Source organism: Cydia pomonella, unplaced genomic scaffold, assembly GCF_033807575.1.
Source record: "Cydia pomonella isolate Wapato2018A unplaced genomic scaffold, ilCydPomo1 PGA_scaffold_203, whole genome shotgun sequence".
Lineage (NCBI taxonomy): Eukaryota > Metazoa > Arthropoda > Insecta > Lepidoptera > Tortricidae > Cydia > Cydia pomonella.
The window spans coordinates 64,318-77,701 of NW_026907843.1; the positions used below are offsets into that span (position 1 = coordinate 64,318).

The following is a 13,384-nucleotide window of genomic DNA, read 5'->3' on the forward strand; positions in this document are numbered from 1 at the left end:
ATTTATCCGGTTAATTTTGACGACCGGTCTGGCCTAGTGAGTAGTCTAGTTAGTGACCCTGCCTATGAAGCCGATGGTCCTGGAATCCGAGTAAGGGTATTTGAGTGACGAGCACAGATATTTGTTCTTGAGTCATGGGTGTTTTTTTGTATTTAACTATTTGTATATTATATATCTGTCTGAGTACCCACATGACAAACCTTCTTGAGCTTGCCGTGGGATTTAGTCAATCTGTGTAAGAATGTCCTATAATATTTATTTATTTATATTTACGATAAAATAAAAAAATTAAATTAGATACAAAAAAAAATCATTACTAGAATTTAAATAACTGAGCATTTGATAGTTAATAAAAAAAATTAAATCATTTGAAACTTATACGTTATCATGAAAATACTGTAAATGTAGGTGTATAAAATATTGTCAGCAATCACAGTGACACTATATAATTTGTTAAGACATGACAAATGAAACTAGGCTGCCGTAGGGTAGACCAGGGACAATTGAAACATGTTATGATTTAAACAAGTCATATTTCTCGAAAACTAAAATAACTATACGCATATAGAGAGACGCCACCCTCAGGCCACGACATTGATTTAAGTGTAAAATTCGTGTCCACGTGTCGGCTAAGTGTACTTATAGGTATTAACTCCATTTTATTTATAGTATTTTGCCCTTACATAACTAGGTGATAAGCCTTTTTAGGGTTCCGTAGTCAACTAGGAACCCTTATAGTTTCGCCATGTCCGTCTGTCTGTCTGTCTGTCTGTCTGTCCGAGGCTTTGCTCCGTGGTCGTTAGTGCTAGAAAGCTGAAATTTGGCATGGATATATAAATCAATAAAGCCGACAAAGTCGTACAATAAAATCAAAAAATTGAAAAAAATCTTGGAAGTAGAGCTTAAGAAAGACATTAAATGAAAACTATAGCGGATATGATCAGTTTAGCTGTTTTTGAGTTATCGCAAAAAGTTTCCCCTTCATAGTAAAAAGACGTACACCCACAGTTCATCCCTTGGTTAACAATCTACCATACTTTAAGCTCCAGTTTAGCTCATTGTGACAGAAGAGTAACTACGAAACCCTACTCTGAACATGGCCCGACATGCTCTTGGCCGGTTTTTTAATAAATTGAATGACCTTTACCCTCGAGGATCTACTTTAAACCACGTTACGAACGTTTTTTGATGTTACATATTTCCTCTCTACTGTTAGTACCTACTAACAAAAAACTTACATGCCCTTTCTTGGCATCTTGTAATTCAATCAATTATTACCACCAGAAAATGTAAAAGCGAAAAATTCTTAGTTCGTTAAGTCGTTATCACAGTGTACTCACAATAGTCTTAGGCCCCAAATACCTTATTGGCGCTTAACTACTTTATGCCAATTTTCGCATTTTGAAAATTTTCAAAAAACTAGATCGACAAAAACAAAAATCATAGAATTTGGTCACATAATTTCACGAAAATCGTAGAATTGCGACCTGTAGAGGAAAGCATCCGGACATATGGCCAGGTCAAAACGGAGAGCTTCGCTAACGCTACGGTCAATTAGAAATAGTTGGGTAGAAATTTTAAGCAGGCATAGCATCAAACGTTCGATATTACGAAAATTATGAAAATGTTGATGAAATAACGGAGCATCATATACTCGTAATTCAACTTGCTTTAGTATCGCCCGAAAAGCGAAGCACTTAAGGCTTAATCTTCTAATTCGTCAAAATGAACAAATGTTAATAGTAGTACAGTGGAGCCCTAAACAACAGCAATTGGTTAATGAAGCAATAATAGGGTAAACTGGGGACAATTGAAACAATTTATGCTTAATGGCCTGTAACTATTTTATTTTTACAGTTAGAAAGACATATGCCTATGTTATCCAAGGTTATTTAGCCGAGAGGTGGACACGAAATCTACACTTAGATCAATGAGAATAAATGACGAAACATGTTGAAGAATCTTGCAGACTATGGAGTCTGTCAAACAATGCATTTTGCCAGTGTGATACTAAGTATTCAAGATCGGCAATATTCACTACACCCTTCTGATGAATATAAATATAAATGGTATACTTAAATATGAATATAAATATCACTTTTAAAAAATCTAAATGACTCAAAACAGTCTAGTAAAATATGTCTACAATATGTTTATTTAATATAAATTATTCTTTATTTCCTAGTTGTTAGATTTAGTTTTTTTTGTTCCATAATAAATTAAAAATACACACATATAAATATTCATATTATAAATTGCAGATTATGTCAATCTACAAGAATTCATATTATGATCATCAAAACAGGTATGAGTACAAAAATATAATCGATTATTTATCGATGAAAAAATTTAACATTTATAGAATAATACGATTTCAAAATAATGTCAAGATATCGCCTGTCTGTGGATTATCTAAATCTATAGATCGTTAGGTAAGTATGTTTTTGTATTTTGTTATTGAACGAGTTTGTATATTTTTTGTTTCATGGTCACTATCAGTAACGGATCAAATATAAGCAAATTTACCTCTAAGAACTTGCGAGCAGACATCGCAGGGCGTTATCTTCTTGTAAGTGTACTCCTGGAAGTTGTGCGCGTCTGAGTCACCGCGGAGAGCCTCTCTGCCCGCGCCGTTCCTCCTACAGTAACACGAATCCATTTAATACCTCGAAAGTGTGAGCATATTTCAAACATGACATATAAAGATTTGACTTTAAAACCTTTCAGATATTCTACAATAAAAAGGGCTCAGAAGGAAGACGCTGATAGACGAAAAATTATATGGTAATAAAATATGACGCAAACATGTTGCTTAAGTACAGGATATAAGTTGATATAGGGGCTAATAAAAATATTCCTTGAATATTCGCAAATTGTTTTTATTGAAATTGGGCGATGCCTTCAGTACTTTATCATTTGTACATCCCTCTATTTTACTAAAAGGACATAAGTAAAAGTTTATATAAGTTAATTTTTCACTGATTGCCTACCTTTGATTGGTAGCAACTCTAACAAACCATGTCCTATAGGTTTTTCATAAACCAATCAATTATTATTCAACTGCAGTTGTTATCAATCAAACCATGTATGCAGTCTGAGCCATTTACAACATCGCACTTCACTAAAGTGGTTATAATACGTCAAACATATTGATCGATGAAGTTCAAGGGCAGGGGGGCAGATAGATCAGACTGGGGTAGTCAATCTAATACTGATTTAACCCTTAATGACACCCATTTGTCTACCTTGACGTTAAAAAATATCAGGCAAGCAACAATCTTATAGAAAGTGTTTAATGACTAAAAGATAGGTTCGAGGTAATGGCGTTTTATATCCCCAGACAGAAAGCTGAAAGCGGTAGTATTGTGAAGCGAGTTTGCAGCTGCAGGATAGGAAGCAAGAATTAAGCTGGTGTTTGAAATCAAGCTATAATTATCTGAGTGCTTACTAACATTTGTTCTTTTAAACTAAGGATCCCAGAATAATTTTGCTAAGGAACTGCCCTAGCTGAAGCGCCATTCACGGCAACTCTATGCAGGTCAGCAAAAACCTCAACATTGATTGAATACATTTGTCACATAGTAATATTGTTATGTAGTTGTGTACCTAGATGAATTTGCAAAAGTGCATGGGTCGCTTTTGGCGCTCAGCTTGGACAACGGGTGAGAATTCTATCAGAACAAATGAGAAGCACTCGATTACGTGTATTAACTCTGTATTTATGTCATGCTGTTTATTGAATATCTGTACGAGACTACGTGTGAAGGGTCAGGCAGTATCCAACATGTTGACGGGTAACAGTAACACAGGGCACACCTACAGGGGCACATTTACCTCATCGCCATAATCGTCGACACCGCGTGGTACATTTGATTTTTTCTTTATTGATGCAAGAAGAGAGAAACATCAATATGAACACGGCTTTTGAATAGTGAACACACAATTAAAACAATGGATGTTAATGAACCTGTGATAGATTTTTATTTACACAAGCCAAAAGAATGCGAGTATCGAAATCGCAAAGCATGACGATGTATGATTACAATGTTTTTTTTAACAAAAACTTCTCGAGTAATTAAATTTTCTCATTCTCTTAAAAATCATTCAATAATACTTAAGCCGAGTGTATCTTTTTTGTTTGACGACAATCTTATTTCAAGCTGTGTATGATTCCTTTAAACTACACAAGTTCATGGAAAATGCAAACTTGGATTAACCAACCATAAGTATATGTTTAAGATAAACGTAGAATTTATCCTAAGTAACTGATATTAAGAAGATATAAATAACTGAAACTATATCATGAATTGCGATTTCAGCATGAAACCGTGTTTAATTCTACAAATATTTGATTGTCCGTAATTGTAAAGGTCTTTTACATAGAGCATTGAAGCGTATTATTCGTGGGCCTCTATCACAGATTGTATTTGTACAGGTGTAAATAATTCAATGTCAGAAAGCAAATTAACTACGACTTGAAAGCAGTAAAAGCCAATAGCTGTTTAATATTTCAACATGTATATTGAATAACTTACACCCAAAGCATTCAACTTAAATTTTAAAGGATGATGTGACAATACGATACGGCGTTAGACCTAAATGCGAACCGTTGTGAATATTGTGATAATAATGTACATGTTTGTGTATAAATTAGACTGCTGTACAATGGACGAGAAGAGCCTCCAGCGCTGAATATTCTGAAGTCGAGTGCATCTCGTTATCTCAGAAAACTACCTATATCAATATTTACCAAGCCGAGCGCTCCAAATTTGCAAGCCTCTGAAATTTCCTACATTTATTCACACTTACATTTTGTGACAAGTCACTGCCACTTCATACACTCAGATGAAGAAATCAATTTCTGAATAGTTGTTTTTCAGATACAGTGCCTTATTACTAAGGCAAACATTACTAAGTTTATTAAAAAGTTCCCGTCATATATGAATTCTTAGGAAAGAAAAATCTTCCAAAGAAATATATAACAAAGCAGTTTCTGTGAGTGCAGGTTTGAGTGGCTACCTACTTACGTTTGAAGAAGCCGTACCAAATACGTGCTGGGACCTATTTGCCATAATCTCATTTGCGAAAGACAACGAGGGTAAATATTCTTTGTCTAAATGGAACTTGAAACCCATTCTAAGTCAAATACTTTGTATATCTACGTTTTCTTTCCACTTGACTCTAGAGGGGAGCGAGTTGTTGGAGACATAACATTATAATAACAGACACGGAAACGTTAGTTACGACATGAATATGAATTTAATTTACGTAATGCGAAGCGTATTCATAAACGTAAAATATGATATAAACGTCATACAACGTGTTGTATTTTGATATCAAATTGAAGTCATAGTTTAGGCTTCTATTAAATACGCCTCTAGGTGTCGTAAGTAATCCTAATAATATATATGTTAAGTGGACAATATTGTTCAATTACTCCAGCATAACGTTATAGTGGTTAGAGTTTGGCTAAGATAAGTTGGTAGCGATTTTGACAGCCCAAACAGTGCATGTGTTATTTTAAACGTCACGTTCGATGAAATTATGACGTTTACTTAACAAGTGTTAAGTAAACGTCAATCTATCAAAATCGCTGCCAACAGCTTGATCTGAATTTAATTAATTATGGATACTGCAACCTGCATCCCAATACGTTTATTGCCATCAGTGTTGTACTATGAATTCTCTACTAACTTCATTCACCGATAAAACACTGGTTTACAAAAACTACATAACATAATACTGATTGACACCGGAGTCATAATATTTTAGGTGTCAATCATAGGCAATTAAATTTATTTTAAAATGCAAGTATAACGTAATAGTCTAAATTTATTACGATTAATATTATAACTGCGACTAAATTGCTAAATTGGATATGTAGTTGAAAATTATTGAATAAAGATAAATGATATAACACTACATAAGTATATGTTATATTGCCTACCTTTCATTTCTACCGGCTGGCCGCCCGGTGAGGACCTTGGAACGTGGTTGATACAATAATTACAACTGCACCTCTGGAGTTAATTGGAAACTGTGATGCTCTACACAATATTCTCGCTAACACGTTACATTACAACACCATATACTTAGCAAGGGTGAACGTGGCTGAGTAGGTATTTAATCAATTTCCTCTTGCAAACACATAGGAAGTTACCAATTGCCCTAAATAACAAAAGGTAGAAAAATTATTTTACAGCACGTGTTTTGAAAGCAATGTTAAGGATTTAAAGTCAGCTATAAAGCTAAAATGTAACCTCTTTGCTTAGTAACTACATTAACTTCGTAAGGCGCTTTACTGTGGCCGCGAATAAGTACATATTACTTAGTTAATCTGCTCTTGTTTGCAGCCATAACTTTTCATGCTTAAGTTTTGGAAAGTAGCTAAGTAAAACAGCTCTTATAACAATTATATTTATATAAAATTAAGAACAGTTGAATTCAAAAATAATAGTAGCCGAATTTCAAATAGCTTTACACTTAATAAAAAAAAATATATTTCAAATTGTTGGCTTCTTCCTTTATTTGGCACTGAAAATCTGGCAAGGGACAGTCTCGTCGTGTTTCTTTTGTTTGAGCGCATGTAGGTTAAATATCAATGGGGTGGAAGTGCGGCAAAATTGTGACCACTAATAGTGTAAGTTACCTAACAGTATACGAGTGGGTGTGATGTGTAAAAGTTAATATTTTCTAAAAGAAATCGAAGCTTTTCCAGGTAGGTAAATAATTAATCGACAAGCCGTAATCTCATTAAATGTGGCATTACACGTTATAACTTCGAATTTCTTCCATATTATCTAAACTTGCAATTAGCTTGGCACATGTAGTATTGAAATCTTACTTGTCTGGTGGCGCAGCATGGGGTGGGGGAGCGCTGGGGGGCTTCAGGCTGCGGAACGCTTTCAACCATTTATTCTTCATGCTGCCGGCGGATGACGAAGAGAGTTTGCGATCGACTGCCGCTGTCCCGCTATCTGCTTTCGCTGCGAATAGCTCTCTCTGTCAACAAAAAAAAACATGGTTAGCTAAAAGAAAGAGGGAAGGGGATGCGCTAAAAGTGAAATTTATTCCTTAACTGTGAGTTATGTCGGATGGTGAACCGAATTTATTTAGTTAAATTAGAATAGATTTCTTGTGCTTAATTACTGTTTTTTTTTAATAATATAAGAGTGTCAACACCAGTGGGGTTGCAAGTTGCAAGTGCGTGGCCGACATTTAAGATGAGAGTACGCTGTTTTCTTGAAGGTTTAAAAGTCGTATCGGTCCGGTAATGCCACGGGTGACAGTCATTCCACAGTTTAGCTGTGCGAGGAAGGATGTACAGTCAGCAAAACCATTAGCACCTATGCAAACAAATATGTATGCAGGGGTTCCAAGCCAATAGCTTAGCTGTTCGTGGGTAATACGTACTGAAAGTTTATATAATAAGCCTCATAAAAACCACGCAGTGAAAGAAAAAGTTTATTATTTGAAAATATCTCTTTATGTATTTTTTTAAGATACAGTTTATTTAGGTGTATACACTGTATGTATACAGCAATTTTAGGAATACTAGCAATATACAATTGTATGTTGAACGTTTTTATAATTGTAATCCCAGAAATGTATCAATTTGATAATGTTAGAATTTTATACGACATACGCCATTCTTATGAAGCCCATCTTTCGTGCGGCTGTTTGTAGTAGGCTTTATAATTTGTCTGTCAACAACGAGGCTCTAACTTAAAATAGTAGTTTTGTGCGGAATGACAAAAAGTTCCAAAAAGTATCTACTAAGTTTTACATACCATAAGTACGCGTTTTATAACACAATATGTAGAAACAGTCCTCAAGTCACTGCTATTTCGTGCAAAATACCTAACCTGCATACCGTTTCTGATATCAAGCGAGCACAACAATTCGATTTACACTATTATGCTAATCTCAAATGCAGGCTTGTAACAGCTTTGCAGCCCACACTGGCTATAATCTAGTTCCAGACTGACAACTTGACTACCACATCAACAAAGTTAGGTTAGGTTACAAATTACCGCCCCACAGAGAACAAATGGACTTTGACCTTCCCTTAACTTTTTATTTTGTGTGTGTAAGGTGACACAGCAAAAATATATAAAGCAGGGCTTAATGAATTGATAGGCCTCTTGGGTATGCACGGTTTGGTCAATTCGAGTGTCTGTATTGGCTTAGGATCAGGTGAGTAGAAACGTAAATGTACCTACCTAATGAATGTTGTGTCTACGCGTACCAATATATACATAAAATAAGATAACAATAGGTACGGCTGGAGGACAAATTAAAATCTTGATTTTACATTTTCTTAGCTCTGTATCTAATTAACTCATTATCAATTATTTATTTAGTGTTGCACAGCGACGAATATAAAATGAAACATAAATTAAGATTGTATTTAGACTGGTAAAATATCTGAGCTTCTTCGCAAGCTAATCTAAAAATTTACGGTTTCACTACAAGTTTAGTAAGCTTGATACGATCATGCAACTGCACTGTCCAAACCACATGATACTACTAAATACTAGGAAATACTAGATACTAGGTAATTCTAGTATCTACAAGTATAGTAAAACATACATTTTATTTCATCTTGGAGAGTACGCTGGAAACAACGACGGTAACGTCTCGTACAACAGTAATGCTTTTCGGCAGCGCTTTTGTTCTGAAGCGAAACTCGACTATTTATTTGGCAGTTTGGAATATTGTCATGATGTCATAAAATTCTATGAGTCAATCCATTTTAAATGCACATTCACGCTGTTTACAAAGCTTACTGTATTGGCTGTGTGCGCGACAGCGGCCTCCACTTGGCGGCATTGGACACATTGGCAGTTGACGTAAATATTATGAAAATTTGGGTCACGAAAGTTACCACATCATGCTCGATCTCCTTTTTTAGTTCCTATACCATGGACTTTGTTCATAGCTATATAGACAAATAATAAGCTATAATAGCCGAGTGGGTCAGGCGTTTTCAAACCAAAGGGCTAGCCGGTTTCAACTCCTTGTTCTTAAAATTCGAGGTTAAGGTGGTTGTCTAGGGATGTCACGCCAATTAGAGATCAAAAGTTGGTGCGAGTGTACACAAATTGTGGATTTTCACCGTTTCTCCTAAAACCCAAATATTTTCTTAAGATGTGTTGGTATTTGCGCAAACAATTAAGATCACTTTACAAATTTTTCACGTTTATTTTCCTGAAAACTAGGAAAAGGGTGTGTTTCATGAATTAAACCTAGTTACCTATATTTTCTAGTTTGCTTATTCATCGGACCCCATACTCGTAAACCCAGAAACGCCGCAACAAACATTTATAAGAATAACAGATGATGTGGCCAATGATGATGAGGTTATCCATAGATATTGTTAGGCATTATCGATTGATATTGTCACATCTGTGTTTGAAACTGATTTATTTATGTATTTTATTTATTTAAAGTTTTAGGAAACAAACACAACACATATAGTTTATTAGATGACATATTCACAAGCCACATAGTTTCCACTAATGAACTATAACAATTATGTTTCTCAGAAACTAACATTAATATAATTCAATTTAACAATACATATATTTTTAAACAAATTCTGCTCGTTGAATAGAGTGTTAATATCGTGATATTTTACTTATATTATTTAAATGTAGTTGGCAACGATTAAAAAAATACCAATGCTTCATATCGCGTGCACGATATATATTAAGGCAGCGTGATTTGGGCAAACATTGAGTAGGCATGCCTATTTGTACGCAGTTCATTTAGATTACATCGCAATTAATTAAAAAATTACATATAAATGATTTAGATTCTCAGTAGGTAAATAAGTTTATATAAGGTAAAAAAAAAATACGGAGAGAGAAATGCCGACAATTTAATATTCTGACAGGATGTAATTATTTTGAACTTATCTGTGTCTCATTTTTTTTTAAATTTAATCCGTTAAGTAGGTACTAGATATATCCCCATGCTTTTTGGTTAACTCTTTTTATGATTTTACGAGATACAACTTTTGGACGGGGCAAGTTATAATATAAATAGATTAGGAATGAAACAGAAACAAAACTTGCTTGCTTTTAATTATGAACAAAGTATTTTTAGGTCTTCAACTCTTCAGACCGGCTAGCATGAGTTGCGTTCTCGCGCGCGAGCCCATAGGTACTTGAAGTCGCACACGATGTACATATGTAGTCGCGCGCGAGAACGTTACTCATGCTAGCCGATCAGGATTAGGTTGCATTATTACATGAAGCCTATTTAAATAGGTTTCCGCGGCACCACGCGCTAGGTTTCCGCGGCACCACGCGCTTAATGATATCCTGCGGAGAGCGCTAGTTTCTACAAACGTCCCGTGCGTGCTGGAACCTCCGGGCCTCAGTCGCTCTGATGGGAAGAGACCTGATGGGTTGACGTTGGTTCCTTGGGAGAAGGGGAAATGTTTAGTGTGGGACGCAACGTGTGTCAGCACTTTCGCGGCGTCGCATATTGGCCGTACGGTGAGGATGGCAGGGGCAGCGGCCGAGTTGGCTGCGGTTCGCAAGCGGGAGAAATATGAGGTCCTTGCGAACTATTTATTTGTCCCGCTTGCTGTAGAAACCGCCGGGTGCTGGTGTGCCGAGGCCAAGGCCTTTTTCGAGGAAGTGGGGAGACGCATGCGAGAGAGAGGGTTGGATCCTCGCTCAGGGACCTTCCTGATGCAAAGATTATCCATAGCCGTTCAACGTGGGAACGCGGCGAGTGTCATGGGTACTTTTGCGTCGGGGGGGTCGTGGGGTGAATTTCTAGTATAGGGTGTTATTTAGGTTAGGTTAGTAGTAAAGACCTGAATTTTTTTTTAATTGTGTAATTAGTAATTGTTATAATATCGTCCTGTAATCTAGTATTAAGTTTCTTATGTTTTTTTTTACTTGTGTTTTGATTTTAGCACACTTGAAAGTTTATTCTAAGACGAAATGTATTTGTGTAATAATTGTAAAATAGAATTTATATTAAGTTAAATCTGTTACTTATGTCAATTTGTAATAAAGGTTTAATAAAAAAAAAAAAATATATATATATATATATATATATATATATATTAATAAATAAATAGTATATCATTTCTGTTTGCTGATATTTAATGACAAGAAATTACTAAGTATCTGAATATGCCCCCTAATGTTTTAAATACATAGGTATATTGATTTGAAGTGAAGTGCATTCAAATATGTATGATTTAATATAAGTTAAGAATAGAATTACAAAAAAAAACATAGTTAAGGCCTTCAATTAAGTTTTAAATAGTCTATAGTTGTAGTACATACATACTTATTTCGTTTATATTACTGTTACTAACACGTATATGTGTCATACCTGAAAAAAATAATTATTTACATTTATTGTATTATCTTGCATTGTATTTACATACACCTACAAGTTACCAGCTATCGTCAACACACTTACATGTAACTTAAAGAAAAGCTAGTTCATTTCGTAGGACAATGGAATCAATCCACTTGATACTAATCAAATATATATTTTTAAGTTCTTAACTACGAACTTTTTTTGTTTTTGATTTACCCAAAGATCAAATGGCATCAAAACAAAATATTTCTTCAAGCACGCTTCAAAGCCCTGTTTGACTACCGAACTCCAAAAACAATTTTGTGTAGGTGGCCATGGCGCTGGCGTGATAAATTTGTGATTGAATTTTGCCGGTTTGTTTGCACCCAATAATGATTAAAGTGGTATGAGTAAAGAATCAAGTGGAATTTGATGACGCAGGCAGATATTACCTATCTACTATTATAAAGAGTTTTACTTTAGAGGTATATTTGATTCAGTCTTTCGATTTCAGATGAGCAAATGTGGGCTTTTTAAAACCAGCCACCAGCTTCAGGGTGTCTCCAATGTAAACCGTACAAAAGATGGGAAGATGACTTTCCTCAAGACTGTGGAAGACTTTGATAAACCCACGAGAAAGGGCTAAGACAGACTAACAAAAATAAGAAACAAAAAAGCGGCCAAGTGCGAGTCGGACTCGCCCATGAAGGGTTCCTTTATGACGTATTAAAAAAAACTACTTAAACTACTAGATCTCGTTCAACATTTTACCACTTTGGACTTGGACACACATTTTACCACTTTGGTAGTGTCTCTCGCGTAAACTATTCACTTTAGAAAAAAATTATATTAGGAACCTAAATATCATTTTTGAAGACCTATCCATAGATACCCCACACGTATGGGTTTGACGAAAAAAATTTTTTTTTAATTTTATGACGTATTAAAAAAAAACTACTCACTAGATCTCGTTCAAACCAATTTTCGTTAGAAGTTTGCATCGTAATGTATATCATATATATTTTTTAGATTTTTCATTCTGTTATTTTAGAAGTTACAGGGGGGGGGGGACACACTTTTTTTCACTTTGGGAGGTTCTCTTGCGCAAACTATTCAGTTTAGAAAAAAATGATATTAGAAACCTTAATATCATTTTTGAAGACCTATCCATAGATACCCCACATGTATGGGTATGTTGAAAAAAAATTTTTTTTTTTAATTTCATGACGTATTAAAAAAAAACTACTTACCACATCTCGTTCAAACCAATTTTCGGTGGAAGTTTACATGGCAATGTATATCATATATTTTTTTTAGATTTTTCATTCTGTTATTTTAGAAGTTACGGGGGGGGGGGGACACACATTTTACCACTTTGGAAGTGTCTCTCGCGCAAACTATTCATTTTAGAAAAAGCGGCCAAGTGCGAGTCGGACTCGCCCATGAAGGGTTCCGTACCATTTATGACGTATTAAAAAAACTACTTACTAGATCTGGTTCAAACCAATTTTCGTTGGAAGTTTGCATGGTAATGTATATCATATATTTTTTTTAGATTTTTCATTCCGTTATTTTAGAAGTTACAGGGGGGGGGACACACTTTTTTTCACTTTGGAAGTGTCTCTCGCGCAAACTATTCAGTTTAGAAAAAAATGATATTAGAAACCTAAATATCATTTTTGAAGACCTATCCTTAGATACCCCACACGTATGGGTTTGATGAAAAAAAAATTTTTTTAAATTTTTTATGACGTATTAAAAAAAAACTACTTACTAGATCTCGTTCGAACCAATTTTCGGTGGAAGTTTGCATGGCAATGTATATCATATATTTTTTTTAAGATTTTTCATTCTGTTATTTTAGAAGTTACGGGGGGGGGGGACACACTTTTTACCACTTTGGAAGTGTCTCTCGCGCAAACTATTCAGTTTAAAAAAAAATGATATTAGAAACCTCAATATCATTTTTAAAGACCTATCCATAGATACCCCACACGTATGGGTTTGATGAAAAAAGATTTTTTGAGTTTCAGTTCTAAGTATGGGGAACCCC

At 34.9% G+C, this 13,384-nt stretch overlaps 1 protein-coding gene across 5 annotated transcripts in view; it reads right to left on the bottom strand.

The window, feature by feature from the left end:
* Positions 1-13,384, bottom strand: part of LOC133533775 (uncharacterized) — a 252,001-nt gene that overhangs the window by 19,883 nt on the left and 218,734 nt on the right. For all 5 annotated transcript variants that reach the window (XM_061872825.1, XM_061872820.1, XM_061872821.1 and 2 more), the window contains 2 exons: positions 6,845-7,002; positions 2,527-2,639 (listed from right to left, as the gene is read on the bottom strand). In XM_061872825.1, the coding sequence (XP_061728809.1) occupies positions 2,527-2,639; positions 6,845-7,002 (271 nt within the window). The remainder of the gene's footprint in view (positions 1-2,526; positions 2,640-6,844; positions 7,003-13,384) is intronic.